This window comes from Schistocerca nitens, chromosome 6 (genome assembly GCF_023898315.1).
Source record: "Schistocerca nitens isolate TAMUIC-IGC-003100 chromosome 6, iqSchNite1.1, whole genome shotgun sequence".
In the NCBI taxonomy this organism is placed as follows: Eukaryota; Metazoa; Arthropoda; class Insecta; order Orthoptera; family Acrididae; genus Schistocerca; species Schistocerca nitens.
The window spans coordinates 54,800,655-54,817,526 of record NC_064619.1 but is presented as its reverse complement, the minus strand read 5'-3'; the positions used below and the strand labels follow the sequence as shown (position 1 = coordinate 54,817,526).

The following is a 16,872-nucleotide window of genomic DNA, read 5'->3' as shown; positions in this document are numbered from 1 at the left end:
GAGGTTTCACTTAACTTCAAACAACATTTGGGTGCACAGTGTTCAGATGCTGTCAACATTCATTTCACAGCAGTAACAAATAGCACTGAGTCAAGGGCACAATTCAAACTAACTGCAAAATGGAGGGAGGGGGGGGGGGGGGGTAACAGCAAAACTGTTGGTTAATGCACAGTGTTGCCAGTCTCATAACTTTTCTAACTCACCTCATATGTATATGTGCTGATATATTACTTCAAGTAATTTTATATTTGTTGAATATATATATTTTTTTAAATCAGTTAATAAGCAGCTGAACAATCCAATTTCAATAACATGTTTATATGAAAAAATGTTACAATCCTCATAAAGGATTATAAACAGACCAATGCCAAAAATGAAAAATATTAAACAGCAAGAGCAAGCTCTGTTTCTTGTTCCTTTCCTAAGTTATGTCAATCCAATTTTTTACAAGAGATCCCATTTTCAGCAGCTCACACCAAATTTTGTATCCATGTATAACTGCACGAATATAGAAGCATGAATTTGAACTCACATGCTTAGTAATACTGGTTTAAAAATTTCTGAAATAATGGCAGAAATTTGATTATAGCATTTAGTTTAGCTGCACCTCTTCAATTTGTTCAAAAGAAACTCACTGCTTACTCACAATGACATACCCTCTAGACCTATGCTACATGTTGTTCGCTGTTACCCATCAATGTAAATATTCTAGGAGAACAGAACGTGAGTGTTCCTTCTGGGTTAATAGAGTTTGGAAAGAAAGAAAAAAAGGGCACTTCATAATTGTTTTCTTTATTAACAGTATCATAAAGTGCCACAAATATTTACTAAGTCACCATGCTCAAAATGCTTAGTAGACACGTATGATAAGCAAGTAGCTGGAATCAGAACCAGCTAATAACAATATCATGTGCAATAATTAGCCCTGCAGATGAAAATAACACAGGAAAACTGAAATAATAAAAAGCAATAACTAAGGTTTTGGATTCCCAGAGCTACCAATCATATAAATTACTCAAAAAAGTTTTGCACCACTTGTATATTTACAAACAGGTGTAGGATTAGATTTGAGGGGACCAGGGAATGAAACAGTAAGCCTTGTGTTGTCTGTATTTTTTATTACTCAGCTCTGAACAAGGACTCTGTCCAAAAGCTAAGATACCTTGCCTTTTTTTGTGTGCGCACACTTGTTGACTATCTTTTCCTGTTCTTTTTATTAAACCTATGATTTTTAGTTACTATTAAAGAATGAAAATAACTTTACTATGAAACAATAACAAAACAATAATCAGAATAAAGGTACTCTGTTTGAAAACCAAATCTTTGCAAATATGTGAAATCAAAATCCACTGTTGGGTAAATTCAGTACTGTGTACTGTGTTGCTCCATGCTGTGCATTGTAACACACTCGGATCCTCCTTGACATGCTGTCCACTAGGAGGTTGACATAATGCTGCTGAATCTTCTACAGCAGCCCTCCTGAGATCATCTGCTACATGAGGGAGTACCCACTATGAAGCATAGCTAGTTTCAAATGGTTCCATACAAGCTCAGTCAGGTTCACATCAGCACAGATAATGTCCACCATTCCATTTGCTAGATTCCTGCCTCCTGGAAGAAAGGAAAATTAGGATTTGACATCCTGTTGACAATGAGGACAGTGTCCATAAGACAGGTGAAGAGTGCTTATGCTTTATAATCTTGAAAGAGGAAATCTTTTACCAAAATGTTGATTGTAGGGTAGGAGGATTCTATTCTGATACTATACAGCTCTCACATTATCCTCCAATAGCTATGAGGCATGAACTAAATGCAGAAAAATCTAAATTAATGCAGATGAGTAGGGAGAACAACCCCGTAATGTCCAAATACAGCATTAGCAGTGTGCTGTTTAACACAGTCACATTGATTAAATATCTAGGTGTAACGTTGCAAAGTGATATGAAATGGAACAAGCATGTAATGATTGTATTGGGAAGAGGAATGTCAACTTTGGTTTTCTGGGAGAATTTAAGGGAAGTTCAGTTTATTTGTAAAAGAGACTGCATATAGAACACTAGTGCGACCCATTCTTGAGTAGTGCTTGAGTGTTTGGATCCCCACCAGGTCAGATTAAAGGATGACATTGAAGAAATTCACGAGGATGCTGTTGGATTTGTTATCAGCAGGCTCACTCGACATGAATTGTAGACATGCTTTGCGAACCCAAATGGGAATCCCTGGAGGGAAGGCGACATTCTTTTGAAGGAATGTTACTGAGAAAATTTAGAGAAATGGCATTTGAAGCTGACTGCTGAATGGTTCTACTGTTGCCAACATACATTTTGTGTAAGGACCATGAAAATAAGATACAAGAGATTCAGGCTCATACAGAGGGTTACAGACAGTATTTTTCCCTTGCTCCATTTGCAAGTGGAACAGGAAAGCAAAAGACTAGTAGTGGTACAAGGTACCCCCCACCACACACCATACAGTGGCTTGCGTAGTATGTATGTAGGTGTAGCTGCAGATGCAGAGGTTTCTGACATTCGCACATCATATAAGCACAAAGCATGACTAACCCATCTCTCTGTTGCTCTCATGGAAATGCATGCCTGAGGTGTGCACTGGTAACTGGCCACCTCTACAGTCATTACGACAATCATCAGGTGTCAGGCAAATTACGCTTCCTTTGGTGAAGAGAAACTGATGCCATCCACATTCCAGTTCAGGTGTTCCCTTGCCCACTTCTTCGTATACCACAGTACACACAGTACTGTTGTTCATAAGGGATGCCTAGAGGCCTAAATCGATCAAGTGAAGATGGTTGTATAGTGCCTGTGGAGACACAGTCCTCCCAACTGCCCCTGCTGAACTGCACTGAAAATGTAGGTTATGCAGGTACCTGTTCACAGTGATTTCCTAAGGTTCAAGGTGTACAAAGAAAGATGTTTCCCATAAAAAACACAAATTGCCCCAGTCATGAGAGTAGTGCAAAACATTCTTGAGGCTCTTGTAGACTAATACACTCCTGGAAATGGAAAAAAGAACACATTGACACCGGTGTGTCAGACCCATCATACTTGCTCCGGACACTGCGAGAGGGCTGTACAAGCAATGATCACACGCACGGCACAGCGGACACACCAGGAACCGCGGTGTTGGCCGTCGAATGGCGCTAGCTGCGCAGCATTTGTGCACCGCCGCCGTCAGTGTCAGCCAGTTTGCCGTGGCATACGGAGCTCCATCGCAGTCTTTAACACTGGTAGCATGCCGCGACAGCGTGGACGTGAACCGTATGTGCAGTTGACGGACTTTGAGCGAGGGCGTATAGTGGGCATGCGGGAGGCCGGGTGGACGTACCGCCGAATTGCTCAACACGTGGGGCGTGAGGTCTCCACAGTACATCGATGTTGTCGCCAGTGGTCGGCGGAAGGTGCACGTGCCCGTCGACCTGGGACCGGACCGCAGCGACGCACGGATGCACGCCAAGACCGTAGGATCCTACGCAGTGCCGTAGGGGACCGCACCGCCACTTCCCAGCAAATTAGGGACACTGTTGCTCCTGCGGTATCGGCGAGGACCATTCGCAACTGTCTCCACGAAGCTGGGCTACGATCCCGCACACCGTCAGGCCGTCTTCCGCTCACGCCCCAACATCGTGCAGCCCGCCTCCAGTGGTGTCGCGACAGGCGTGAATGGAGGGACGAATGGAGACGTGTCGTCTTCAGCGATGAGAGTCGCTTCTGCCTTGGTGCCAATGATGGTCGTATGCGTGTTTGGCGCCGTGCAGGTGAGCGCCACAATCAGGACTGCATACGACCGAGGCACACAGGGCCAACACCCGGCATCATGGTGTGGGGAGCGATCTCCTACACTGGCCGTACACCACTGGTGATCGTCGAGGGGACACTGAATAGTGCACGGTACATCCATACAGTCATCGAACCCATCGTTCTACCATTCCTAGACCGGCAAGGGAACTTGCTGTTCCAACAGGACAATGCACGTCCGCATGTATCCCGTGCCACCCAACGTGCTCTAGAAGGTGTAAGTCAACTACCCTGGCCAGCAAGATCTCCGGATCTGTCCCCCATTGAGCATGTTTGGGACTGGATGAAGCGTCGTCTCACGCGGTCTGCACGTCCAGCACAAACGCTGGTCCAACTAAGGCGCCAGGTGGAAATGGCATGGCAAGCCGTTCCACAGGACTACATCCAGCATCTCTACGATCGTCTCCATGGGAGAATAGCAGCCTGCATTGCTGCGAAAGGTGGATATACACTGTACTAGTGCCGACATTGTGCATGCTCTGTTGCCTGTGTCTATGTGCCTGTGGTTCTGTCAGTGTGATCATGTGATGGATCTGACCCCAGGAATTTGTCAATAAAGTTTCCCCTTCCTGGGACAATGAATTCACGGTGTTCTTATTTCAATTTCCAGGAGTGTATAAATCTACCAAGAGAATCAATGTCAGATCAAATTATCAACTCTTGGTACTACTACATAGAAAAGAAAATGAGACCTGTTGTTTTCACTATTACTGTAACTGTGTCAATACGTGAAATGGCACTCTATGTGACAACATACACGTTCCCAATGTATTAATTCACTATATTCTTGTTGAGTCTACAACTGGATCACACAGTCACTTCAACACAATATTACTGTGGCCCACCTTGTCACAATCTGCAGTATAAAAATGCCACAGTTCACAGCAGGAATCAGTTAATTATCTTGACACAGTATTTTAGCAGTCCATCTAGTCACCATGTTCAAGTGAGAATGTTGTTTGCTAAATCTCACCGCACCTGATTCCTGCCGTTCACAGCAGGATTCAGCTCCATTAAGATTTACCAAACTGTGTTCCACCTGGAGATAGCAACCAGATGCACTGCTGAAGTAAGCGGGATTCAGTTCCATTAAGATTTACCAAACTGTGTTCTCACCGGGAGATAGCGACCAGATGCACTGCTGAAGTATTGTGTCAGAGTGACTGCATGAGCCTGCTGCAGACCTGACAAGAATACAATAAAATGACAATTTGCCCGTGCGATTCTACAGTGCAATTTCTTCGATAGTTTCATCCAGGGTCTTCTTTGGTATAACACCATTAACTGTGGAATTCCTCATGGTTGTGAAAGTAATTGTTCTGCAATTCATTTTCTTCTTCTTTTTCCAGCACATTCCTTGTTTTGGAAAGTAGACCATCAGTTCTGAAAGATCAAGGATTTATTTTCTACACTACTGATCTATATCTACTTGAATACTATTTTATGAAGTGAAACTAAATAAAGTAAGTGTTCCATTTATTGCAATACTATTATTTCAGATTATGGAATACCTTATTTATTTCTTTTGAGACAATGATCCACTTACTGACTGATGTGGCCCAACGAGGACAACTTTCTTCAGTTCCTGTTTGATATTATGTCAGAAACCTGTATACTCCCAATAATTGAATTCTGCACTCCATTGCACTTAATCAGTAACTCCAATTTTTCTCTTCTTTACAACTGAATGATATATGATGCATTTATCAAGCAACAGTTTTAATTTCAAATAAGGACTGACGCTTCTGATACATGGATTACAGTGGAAATGACTGTTTTATGCTTTCACTAAAGTCAACATTGTTACAATATTTGTTAACTATAACAGCTGTTGGTTATATACACAATTCATCAACCACATATTAACATTGCCAAGGACCTGCTGCCATATGCACCACTTACTATGCTACATCACGCCAATAACTGCTAGGTATACAACATAGAAGTCAAATACAGCATTCACTGTAAGCTCGCTATTACAGCACCACACTGAAAATATCAATTTTCAACAGCCCAATAACGTTTAAGACATTAATTTTATTTGATTATTATTCCTTGTACATTGAGCAACATCCTTTGAGCACTTACAATTCAGTGTCTTCTTAAGTAAGAATCATCATACTCAATAAAATCTTGTTCCTCTTTATCATCATCCAAAAACTGACTGAAGGAACTGTTGTGAGTGACGTTATTCTCATCCAACATGTCCAAATCCACATTGGACCTTGTGCGAATCTTGTTTTTAAGATTCTTCCGTTGTGTTAGAAATTTACTTAATTCCAGTCTTTGTTGCTTTGGAGTTAGATATGCAATATTCTGATCTGTATCACTTTCTGAAAGTGTGCCCAATGGCTTTTCAGGACCCTCAAATCTATGAGATGCTTTTGCTTTTTTCATTGACCTCACTATCTGTAAAATGAAACAACATTCAAAAGACTCAAAAATAACACAAATACTTTTAGAAGTTGTTATAACAGTATAAAAACAGTAAAAAATCACTAATGACACTATTTTTCTCATTTCAAATAATTAGTCTCATTTGTGCCATTCATGAATCTTAACTGATACACTCATATTAAGAGAAATTTGTAATAAATATTGGGCATTTTTATTACTAACTGAAATCTTTATCAGGCTGTACAGTAAATATTTCCTTAGGACAAAAATGACATTTATAAACTGTTAAATCTCTTAAAGCAGAAATTACCTCAGAATGTTAGTGAATTCTGTATAAACACAATAAAAAAATTTTGAGCTTAGAATATTAGCTGCATGTTGGAAAGTGAGAAGTTGTCTACAACAGAGCCACATGATCTTCATCCATATGACAATCAAGTCCTGAAATGCACAGTACATAAATTAATATTTTGTGTGCTGCTTCAGTTCTTAAGATCCTCATGACTGTTCATGAGACAAACTATCTATTAGCTTCAGGCACCAAAAAAGGTATAACTCACGCTGCAACACAACAAAGACATTACTCTGGATGAAGATTATGATGCTGCTGCTGCTGATGATGATGATGATCAGGAGCAAGTTATAGTGATAGTGGTGAGCAAATGAAGCAAACTCAGTTACAAATGAGATCATCAGAGTCAACTGAAAATCTGAGAGAAACTGCTCACAAGGATAACAGAGCTGAATGAAGAATAATGACTTCAGATGGAAAACTGACAGAACGCCAAAATTACTCCATACAAAAGCAGAAAAATGATTAAGTGAAGTAGAAATGGTAATATGAACAGTTTAATGAAACAATGGAAAGTCCAGCTTGGAATATCCCGAATACTAGAAAAAGGATAGATTTCTAATTACTGTAAAGATAGATTGCTAATTACTGTAAAGATGATCCATTTAGTTGCAGTCTGCACAAAGCAAACCATTACACAAACAAGTGGTTTCTCCCAAATCTGTGCTGATTTACTGATGGACACTTATTTTCCTCCACAAAATTTCCTACCAGTTGAACTTACTATGTGCCCTATGTCTCTGCAACATATCAGTGATCTTGGTCTGTAATTCAGTGCACCCTATCTTTTACCCTTTTTCTAAAAAGGAATTACCTGCACACTGTTCAGGTCACATGGGACCGGTGCTTTTTTTCTAAAAAAAAGTTTGACAGTACTCCGACATTGGATATCATGCAGCGAAAATTACTTATAACTGAAGCATTGGATACCACCCGTCTGCTTTTAGCCATGATGTCAACAACATTCCGGACAAAAAAAAAAAGGAATAAGAAGAAGGAGAGAGAGAGTATCAGACTCTTCAGTTGACTCCATTTCGAATATGCGGCAACTGTTCTCAACAACTGAATCGCTGGCAGCCAGTTCGACAAGCATGTAGTACCCTCGCCCGTTAATAGTGGGTGATGGTAGTGCTAAACAGATATGCGATATGATATAGGTTAAAATTTGTGTTCGGTAATATTTCCTTGTATTGTTTTGTATGCCAAAGGGTTGATTGGATTCACCAGTTTCATTTGAGGTGTATTATAGGTCAATTAAAGTGTATGATACCATTTTCCTTTATTGTTCAGGTGTTGATGGGAATCGCATGCTTCAGCTGAGGGGATGTAAACTGAAGTGTTCAATACCACATTCTCTTGTATGTTTGGGTGTTTCTCGGTATCGCCTACTTCATATGAGCTTAAAATGCTTGAAACAATCAATGACATCGCTTTTCCCACCAAAAACTGCACTGGTATTGTTTGTATTGCATTTACCAACACAAAAAAATGAAATAAATTTACGTCCGTGAAATAAATCTTTGGCATTCTTCCAAGTTCTCAATGTCGTAAAAAAATTACTTTGACGATGAAAAAGTTTAGGGGTACTCATCCCCCAGTGTTCCCTCAGAAAAACAGCACTGCATGGGACTATGAGTATTTAGTAATCTGCATTTACCTAGACTGCAGGTGCGCACATAAATATCCCCCCCCCCTCCCCACATAACTGTTGAGAAAAATTGACTTCTTAAAAAGAAAATCAATAAATTTGTGATAGTTGTGGTTTTAGCTGTGGCTAAATACATGAAGAAATACAATAACCAGGTGCTGTCAACTGGTTGCTGTATTTATTCACGGAATCGACAAATCACGCACAACAATGGATCTGAAATAACGCCACAATAGGAATAAGAAGTTCCTCTTATGTCTGTCCTGAATCTATTTTTATGTGAATCAGCATAAGAAATTTTCCTATCGTATGTTACTCAGTACACATTTTTACATCATTCTACATTCTACACTTTTCAATTACTGTAATACAGCAAGCATCAACTCAAACACTCATTATTAACCACTTTAAGTTTCTGTTTTTATCCTCAGCTGCATCTAATTTCATGGGCATTAAGTATAACATGTTATCTATCATGTCGATGTCACCTGCAGCTTTATTTTTTATATTATTGTGCAGATTATGTAGTATGAAATGAGCTTAACAATATCAGAATTTTTTGTGAAAATGAGTAACTCTTTAGAAAAAAAATGACAGATTTGTTTTAAAATTACCTTTTTCATTATTGCACTATGATCAACACCCAACACATCCATTCTCATGACTGGTAAGTCCAGGTCATCATCATCATATTCCACTTCATTTAACAAATCATCTTTACAATCCTTTTTCTCCTAAAAGCAGAAAAAAATTTATAAATGCAACAACAGTAATGGTGAAATCTAAGGGAAATAATCCAGTTTACTTTACCAACATTCTTGGTATATCTTACAGTTACAAAGTAAATATATAAGAAGCAGCAATATCACTAATCTTCAACAGGATTTCTTTTCCTTTTGCAGCGGTGTTGCTGACATGGTGTTTTGGGTGCATGACAATTATGACTGTAACTCCCATACATTACATTGTATCAGAAAGCAACTTTTAAGATATGAAGAGATTTTTGAGCTGTTGCTTTGAAAGTAAACTTACATATTTACTCCACAAGCCAGCTTACAGTATGTGACAGAGGGTAACTTGTGTACAACTGTCACTTTTCACTAATGACTCAATATATTCATTTCACAGCAACGTTTCAAGTTTCTTACATGTCATTTTTTGGCAAAGTCTCCAGCTCCTGCCGAATTCCATTACTTATCCATTCTGGAATATGTCTTCCACCTCCTCGAGTTGCACTAAGCAAGTCAATCATGAATGCTCATGTAGATGTCTGCTGTTATGAGCACAATTTATTTGGTTTTTTACACTGATACAGTAGAAACAAAATGCAAAGACAAAAACGTACAAGTCTGACGTCACACAAACAGAAGATAGCTGGGCAATATTAAAGTCCATACAGAATCCAAGATTACAGCTAAATTTGTCAGCAGATAGCAGCTGGTAAAGAGAACATTCAACTGAGCTGCAGCACAAGAGAATGAGAGTTCTGCGCAGCATGTGCAATATTATATCTGATTGGAGGTCATGGGGTCCTGCCAGGTGACATAATGTGAGCTCTGGGAGTGTGGCTTCTCCCCAGAGTACAGAGTACTTCTTGCGGAGACAGCTTGTGGATTGCAGCACCACTGGCAGCGAGGGCTGGAGGTAGGGATCAATCTCCAACAACTGTGACAGCTCCATGTCACTGTCAGAGTCCATTACTACAGCTTGGAAGTGAGTGTCAGTGTGTTAGTGTGCCTAGCCCTGGGCAGCAATGTGTCCCATCTATTACTGTCCGAGCACTAATCAGTGAACACCAGTGCCCAATTTTTTATACTACATCATCCTAAGTTCAGCTGAGATGGAAGCTGTTCTGTCTGTTCACTGGGTTTTCATGCTCTCTTATTTTTATTGGTTCCTTGATTACAGAAACTCTGAAGTCCCTGGCATGACATAACATCTTTGTGTCTTCAAAACTGAATGTGTGTCCCTCAACACTAATGTGCTCCACCACTGCTGACTTGTGTGTGCAGCTGAGGTGGAAGTTCCTGGCATGTTCTACTCATCTCTCTAACATGAGCTGCGTGTGGCCAATGTATTGGTGGTCTTGCTCACACGTCACGCAAGACACACTTTGTGTTCACAGTCCTAAGGGATATTTTATGGAGCCCAAGATGTCTCTAATTTTGCAGACAGGGTGAAAATCACCTTCTCTTCCCTGGGTGGTACTAGTGTACATTAAAGAAATGACAGGCACTTGCTTTCATCTTTTCCTTTTTCTTCTTGTCCAGACACTTGCTTTAATTTTTTTCTTTATCTTCTTGTCACCTGTCCTGAGAGCGCGTTTTATTTGTCCCTCAGAAAAAACATGACAGTGCGATTCCTCCACCTGGTGATGTTCCACAAGATGAAAGACATGATCCTGAGTGGGTAAATAACAGTATCTGATAAGACCCAGACACTCCATCAGAAGATGACTAGTAAGTAATGATTTTGAAAGTAAGACATTGTCAACCGACCTGAGTAAAAACCCTGAGATTTTGGTTATATGTAAAATCAGTAAGTGGGTCAAAATCATCTATTCATTTCTCTGTGACCACACTGGCACCAAAACTGAAGATAACAGAGAGAAGGCTGAAATACTAGATTCCGTTTTCTGAAATTGTTTCCCCGTGGAAGATCGTAACACTGTCCCTCCTCTCAATCATCATATGAACGTCAAAATGGTAGATACTGAGATACCCGATCGCGGAACTGAAAAGTAGCTACAATCACTTAGTAGTGGAAAGGTGTCAGGACCAGATGAGATACCTATAACATTCTATGAAGATTATGCGAAAGAACTTGCTCCCCTTCTAGCAGGAATTTATCATAGATTGCTTGAGCAATGAAAAGTACCAAACGACTGGAAAAATGTGCAGGTCATTCCTGTTTTTAAGAAATGCGGTAAGACAGATCCAGACAGTTACAGACCTATACTGTTGACGTCAGTCTGTTGTAGAATTATAGAACATATTTTATGCTCAAGAATTTTGATCTTTTTGGAAAATGAACATCTCTAAAAATTCAACATGGATTCTACAAACAGAGACCCTGCGAAACTTAGTTCGCTCTGTTCCTCCATGAGATCCACAACACATTGGACAATAGCACTCAGGTTGATGATGTTTTCCTTGATTTCAGTAACGTGTTTGACACCGCCCCACATAGCCGTTTAGTGAAAAAAATTGAGCTTATAGAGTATCGAAACAGACTTGTGATTGGATTCAAAACTTTCTTGCGGACAGAATTCAACATGTCACTCTTAATGGAACAAAATCGACAGATGTAAAGGTAATATCCGGAGTACCACAGGAAAGTGTGATAGGACCGCTGCTGTTTACAGTATATATAAATGAGCTAATAGAAAGCATCGGATGCTCTTGAAGGCTATTCAGAGATGATGCAGTTATCTATACCAAAGTAGCAACGCCAGAAGATAGTAAGAATTTGCAGAATGACCTGCAGAGAATTGATGAATGGTGCAGGCTCTGACAGTTGACCCTGAACGTAAATAAATCTATCATATGGCGCATACACAGAAAAAGAAATCCACTACTGTACAGATACACTATTGATTACAAACAGCTGGAGACAGCATCTGCCGTAATACGTAGAGTGACCGTAAGTGGAATGAGCCAATAAAATAGATGGTGGGAAAAGCAGATACCAGACTCACACTCATCGGAAGAATCTTAAGGAACTGTAACGCATCCATGAAAAAAGTGGCTTATAAGGCACTTGTTCGCCCAATTCTCGAGTATTGTTCATGTATCTGGGATCCCTATCAGGTAGGACTTATAGAGGAGAGAGAGAAGCTCCAACGAAGAGCAGCGCATTTCATCACGGGATCATTTAGCCGGCAAGAGAACATTATGGAGATGCTAAACAAACTCCAATGGCAGACGTTAGAAGAGAGGCGTTGTGCATCATGGAGAGAGTTACTATTGAAATTTCAGGACAGCACTTTTCAGGAGGAGTTGGACAACATATTACCTCCCTCCACATACATCTTGCATATTGACCACGAGGAGAAAATTCAAGAAATTAGAACCAATACATAGGCTTACCGACAATTGTTCTTCCCATGCACTATTCGCGAGTGGAACAGGGTTGGAGGGATCACGTAGTGGTACTGAATGCACCCTCTGTCACACACCATTAGGCGATTGACAAAGTGTGCTGTAAGCAGCAGAATGTTTTGGTAGCCATGTCAGGCACAAGCCGAGGTGATGTTTGTATTTGGCCACGCAGATGGAAATGGTTGACAGGCAGCACGGTTATAGACAACGAGCTCCCACCCACCCACCCACCCACCCACCCACACACACACACACACACACACACACACACACACACACACACACACACACACCAATCGCATCACACAACATTTCAAGCTCTCATCACCTGCAATCCCATGGAGGCCACTCTGAAAGTCTGTTGCAACACGGATGCGACGCAGCTCTGTACTGTGTTCTGGGACAAATTGTTGTTGTTGCACATACATTGTCCTTTCTGGACACGTTTATAGAGCCTTTTTTCGTCCATTTCTTGTCAGGAATCCATCCCTGCAGTATGTCAGTTTTATTAATGTTCACCCCGTATAAAGCAAGGTGGTAGTTTAACGTTTTTGACAGAAAGCTCAAAAAGTATGTGACGAAGCAAGCTGGGATATTTTTACTTCCCGTCTTGTTTTGCCATCTGCCTCCATAAAATTATTTTTTTTTCATCATTTTTGAATTAATTACCATTAACATACGTGAATATAATCTGAATTTTAATAAAAGAGAAAGATTGGCCCTCAGTTTTAAAAACACCAGATCTAATTTTGTTCAAAATGGTTCAAATGGCTCTGAGCACTGTGGGACTTAACATCTATGGTCATCAGTCCCCTAGAACTTAGAACTACTTAAACCTAACTAACCTAAGGACATCACACACATCCATGCCCGCGGCAGGATTCGAACCTGCGACCGTAGCAGTCGCGCGGCTCCGGACTGAGCGCCTAGAACCGCTAGACCATCGCGGCCGGCTCTAATTTTGTGCTTAACTGATTTTCTAATTTATTTCAACTATTCCTAGTTAGTATCTTTTGTTATAGGGTGAAATCAGTAATTGTTTCATAACTTAAATTCTATTGTTGACATATAAACAAATATAAATTCTGTACTAATTATAAACATTTGGGAGACAAAACAATAGCATTCTTAAAGGATCTATTTGGCTCTATTCGAAAACATGTTAGCAAAACCAGCCCTTCATTAACTCCAAAGTAATTAACAGTTTTGTCAAAAGTATTGTTTACATAACTATATATGTTAATTTCATCATTTAAACAAATAATTCGACCTAAACCTTCAAGTAGAAGAAACTATTAAAAAGACTGAATTTTTTGATGCATTCAGTTAATTTAATGAATAAAGTTTTAATTTTAATTTCTGTAAATTTAACTTCAAACAATCAGTGGCGTCAATAGTCCGTATCGACCACAAACCTAGTGCTCTGTCGAGTCTCCATCTTAACTTTACTTTAGTCAGTTCTTTGTTATACTTCATACTGTATGGACGCAGTGTCAAGTGTAAATACCGGGTGATCAAAAAGTCAGTATAAATTTGAAAACTGAATAAATCACGGAATAATGTAGATAGAAAGGTACAAATTGACACACATGCTTGGAACGACATGAGGTTTTATTAGAACCAAAAAAAATACAAAAGTTCAAAAAATGTCCGACAGATGGCACTTCATCTGATCAGAATAGCAAGAGTTAGCATAACAAAGTAAGAGATAGAAAAGATGATGTTCTTTGCAGGAAATGCTCAATATGTCCACCATCATTCCTCAACAATAACTGTAGTTGAGGAATAATGTTGTGAACAGCACTGTAAAGCATGTCCAGAGTAATGGTGAGGCATTGGCGTCAGATGTTGTCTTTCAGCATCCCTAGAGATGTCAGTCAATCATGATACACTTGCGACTTCAGGTAACCCCAAAACCAATAATCGAACGGACTGAGGTCTGGGGACCTGGGAGGCCAAGCATGGCGAAAGTGACGGCTGAGCACACGATCATCACCAAATGACGCATGCAAGAGATCTTTCACGCATCTAGCAATATGGGGTGGAGTGCCATCGTGCATAAACATCGTACGTTCCAGCAGGTGTTTCAGCCACACTGGGGATAATGCGATTCTGTAACATATCAGCATACCTCTCAGCTGTCACGGTAGCAGTTACAAAACCAGAATCACGCATTTCCTCGAAGAAAAAAGGTCCGATAACGGTAGATGCGGTAAATCCAACCCATACCGTGACTTTCTCGTCATGCATTGGAGTTTCCACGACAGTTCTAGGTTTTTCAGTAGCCCAAATTCTGCAGTTGTGGGCGTTGACAGACCCTCAGAGTGTGAAACGAGCTTCGTCGGTCCACAAAACGTTACTCAACCAATTGTCATCTTCCACCATCTTTTGAAACGCCCACACCGCAGATGCCCTCCGCTCCACTAAATCGCCAGGTAACAGTTCATGATGCCGATTGATTTTGTATGGATAGCATCGGAGGGTACACCTAAGTGCCAACCAAACAGTAGTGTATGGAATGCCGGTGCGACGACGTGCAACTTCCCCGCTACAGTCTCCATTTCTTCCTGAACTGTCTCAGCAGCATTACACCTTGTGCTTGGTTGGCCACTACGGCGTCTATCGTCTAAATAACCCGTGGCTTCAAACTTCGAAATCATTCTCGTCACAGCTGCGTTCATCAACGGACCTTTACCCGTTCAAATCCCCTTCCTATGGTGATAGGATCGTAACGTTGAACTAGCACATTCCCCATTCTGATAAAACAGCTTCACTAAAAGCGCCTTTTCAGGTAATGCTGGTGCATCTGATTCTCTCTCTCATTACAGCTCCTTTTATACACGTCATGCGCAGTCACTGATGTTTTGCTGTTCAGCACCATCTGTCGGACATTTTGTGAACTTTTTTTTTTTGTTTTTTTTGTTTTTTTCCCAAGCATGTCTGTCAGTTTTTACTTCTCTATCTACACTATTCTGTGGTTTATTAAGTTTTCAAATTTATACTGACTTTTTGATCACCTGGTATATACGTGCTACAACATATATGGGAATTAAGTTTTCCATATACCGATTACTGATCCCTATCCCATAGTGGTGACCCCGCAGTTCGTTTGTGTTTCGCATCTCCCGCATCTGTGTTTATGCAACAGGTTATCTGCACTACACAATAACCATGCTAAACAATGCCTTGTTCGAAGATGTGGAAGCACAACTCCACTCACCGAGTTTCGTCGTTTCTTCGCCAACGGCGTATTCATCATTTATGCACAGTGATTCTTTTATGCATAGTGATTCGTGTTCTCAACCAACGCCATGTGCTAACCTCATTAGTTTTCAACAGTCGACAACTACACCGTTAGAGCGAATAATGGACTCAGGTTTCGCGTCACCGGATTATACCCATCCGACAGTGAAATGTGAACTGAACAATATTTTGAATTGTGTCTCCTCAAATTGAGTGTTTCAAAAACAAAATCATCTCCATTCAAAAACGTGTTTAGCCACCCACCGGCATGCTACATCAGTAACTGTCGGACCGTGTGCAATGCCGCCACTACTACAAACCACACCGGATCCATTCCGCGCGTGTGGTGTTCCAGTTGTGTCTAATTTACATGCACAATTCAGTATTTCGCATAACATGGACCCCTTATCTCGTCTCAGTGGCCCCCCCACATGCACTACAGGCATGTAATGCATCAGATAGTTTCCACGCAGGTGGCGTTCTCAACCCCCCCCCCTCCCACACCCTCCCCCCCATCAATTGCGGGGCTCCCCGTTTATGGTCGCTCAACTGCCTGCCACTCCCACAACACCGCCTGTGTCTGCCGCACCGGTCTCTCGCCCTGTTCCGGAAGCGAGTCGTTTCCATCCAGCACTCGTCACTCACGGTCAAGTTTCTGAGCCCCACTCATGTGCCGTCCATCCGCCCGTTTCCATGGTGCCGTCCATTCCTGCTGCGCCATGTTTTCATGACACACAGTCAACTAAGTCAGCTGCCGCTACTACAGATTCACTCACCTGGTTTAAATCCGGGCCTACCGCACTGGCCTCTGACAACCTCAGTCCAGCCGCTACCCCAGGAGACACCAAAGCCACCGCTGTCATCCCCTCCTGGCCGCCTGCCGAAGCTACTGTCCTTATACAAGGACAACCCGGCATTGTGGTTCACGCTTGTCGAGCATCTGTTCGAGTTACATCATGTGTCTGGCAACAACTAAAAGTTTCTCTGCCTCATCACACACCTCTACGACCACTCGCATTTGATTTGTCACCTGCTCCTTTCGCCGCCGCCTGCTCCAAAATACGAGTTTGCAAGGAAGACTATAATGGAAACGATTTGCCTGCTCGCCACAAGAGTTAATAATCAAGATTCTCTACGAGGAGCACCTGGGGGAACATACCCCCTCACAACACTGGCGCCGCCTTCGATTGCTCGTGAACAAGCATACCATGCCTCACACCACACTATGAGCTGTGTGGTCTGCCAAATTACCTACTGATCTACAGATCCATCTGTTACCACATTCGTTCAAATCCATCGGCTCCCACCTAAGCATCGCTG

At 41.3% G+C, this 16,872-nt stretch overlaps 1 protein-coding gene across 2 annotated transcripts in view; it reads right to left on the bottom strand.

The window, feature by feature from the left end:
• Window positions 1-408: 408 nt before the first annotated feature.
• LOC126262694 (putative ribosome-binding factor A, mitochondrial) overlaps window positions 409-16,872 on the bottom strand; it is a 68,840-nt gene continuing 52,376 nt past the window's right edge. Inside the window, exons 5-8 of one of the 2 annotated variants that reach the window (XR_007546754.1) lie at window positions 8,824-8,943; window positions 5,901-6,221; window positions 4,929-5,195; window positions 409-1,611 (exon numbers count right to left, since the gene is read on the bottom strand). Coding sequence is in view for 1 of the 2 variants with exons in the window: in XM_049959472.1 (XP_049815429.1) it covers window positions 5,904-6,221; window positions 8,824-8,943 (438 nt within the window). In the remaining variant the exon portion in view is untranslated. Of the gene's footprint in view, window positions 1,612-4,928; window positions 5,196-5,569; window positions 6,222-8,823; window positions 8,944-16,872 lie in introns of those variants that run through there. The other variant, XM_049959472.1, reaches the window with a different exon arrangement.